This window comes from Bison bison, unplaced genomic scaffold (assembly GCF_000754665.1).
Source record: "Bison bison bison isolate TAMUID 2011002044 unplaced genomic scaffold, Bison_UMD1.0 scf7180017864248, whole genome shotgun sequence".
Classification (NCBI taxonomy): Eukaryota; Metazoa; Chordata; class Mammalia; order Artiodactyla; family Bovidae; genus Bison; species Bison bison.
In genome coordinates, this window is record NW_011494820.1 from 165,867 (window position 1) to 167,330 (window position 1,464).

General features: G+C 57.2%; 1 protein-coding gene across 1 annotated transcript in view; it reads right to left on the reverse strand.

Annotated features, from left to right (window-relative positions):
- Nucleotides 1-1,464, reverse strand: part of OBSCN (obscurin, cytoskeletal calmodulin and titin-interacting RhoGEF) — a 225,824-nt gene that overhangs the window by 63,065 nt on the left and 161,295 nt on the right. Inside the window, exons 49-50 of the mRNA XM_010847289.1 lie at nucleotides 1,315-1,464; nucleotides 717-980 (exon numbers count right to left, since the gene is read on the reverse strand). The exon at nucleotides 1,315-1,464 is cut by the window's right edge and continues 2 nt beyond it. Coding sequence (XP_010845591.1) covers nucleotides 717-980; nucleotides 1,315-1,464 — 414 coding nt within the window. The remainder of the gene's footprint in view (nucleotides 1-716; nucleotides 981-1,314) is intronic.

Below are 1,464 nucleotides of genomic sequence, written 5' to 3' on the forward strand. Positions count from 1 at the left end.
GACACAGGTCACAGGCTGGTGCCCCAGGTTCACACACTGGACTGGGGCCCCTCAGCCTAGTCCGTTCAGTGTGCCTGGGACCCCTTCCACAGACTCCTCAGGCCTCACGTCTGCGAATCTGGTGGCAGGGCAGGAGAGGTTAGAAGGTTGGAGGACATCCGATCCTCCAGAGGTCACTGGGGGACAGGACGTGACAGGATGGACTGGAAGACGCAGACGCCAACGGGACACAGGACGGAACCGGCAGTGATACGAGGGGTGGGAAGCAGCTCAGAGGTTGGTTCCTTGTGATTCACACAACAGCCCAGGAAGGAGGAAGGAAATCCACGGAGTTATGGGAAGAAGGGGGCTTCCCCGGTGGCTCAATGGTAAAAAATAAGCCTGCCATGCAGGAGACACAGGAGACACAGGTTTGATCCCTGGGTCAGGAAGATTCCCTGGAGGAGGGCATGGCAACCCACTCCAGTATTCTTGCCTTGAGGATCACATGGACAGAGGAGCCTGCTGGGCTAAGGTCCATAGGATCACTAAAGGATCACCAAGGATCACTAAAGAGGATCACAAGGATCACAACTGAAGTGACTAAGCCCAGCACAGCACTGCACATGGGGAAACGGTGGTGCTGAGACAAGGAGGGAAGGTGGGGTGAGTGCAAGATGCCTGAGTCAGTAACTGGACACCAAACCCAGCTCTGCTTGGCCACACGTGGTCTTTACCCCTGATGGCAAGCGTGGCTGAGGTCTTCTCCTGCCCGCACACGCAGGAATACTCCCCAGCATCCTCCACGGTCAGCTCACGGATCTCCAGCTCACACAGGGCTCCCTCCTGCCTCAGGCTCACTCTGTCCCCGGCTCTGAGGGTCTCGGGCCCCTTCTTCCACTCCACGGCGGCTGCCTTGCTCAGCTCACAGAGCAGCTTGGCTGTGGCCCCTTCCACGGCCTCTTCCTTGTTTAGACCCTTGATGAACTTAGCAGGCAGGCCTGGAGGTGGTCAGAAAGACACAAACACTATCACACTTTCTGAACACACACATTCAACAGGATGTGAACAGTGCACAGAAGACATAAAACCCAACTGGACCTGGCCCACCTGCTGGGGTGCCAGCACACACAGCGACTGTGACTTTAAAAGGTCCAGCGGTACATGTGCCACGGAACAGACACAGAACAGACACAGGACATGACAGGGAGAACAGAACAATTATGGGAGGAAAAGCAGCACAATAGTGAGTCAGCAAGGTAGGAAAGGGAACTGAGAGCAGAGACAAAGGGCAGACGCCAAATGCCAGTCCATGTGGTCACACGTGGTCTTTACCCCTGACGGCGAGCGTGGCTGAGGTCTTCTCCTGCCCGCACACGCAGGAGTACTCCCCAGCATCCTCCACGGTCAGCCCATGGATCTCCAGCTCACACACGGCTCCCTCCTGCCTCAGGCTCACTCTGGCCCCGGCTCTGAGGGTCTCGG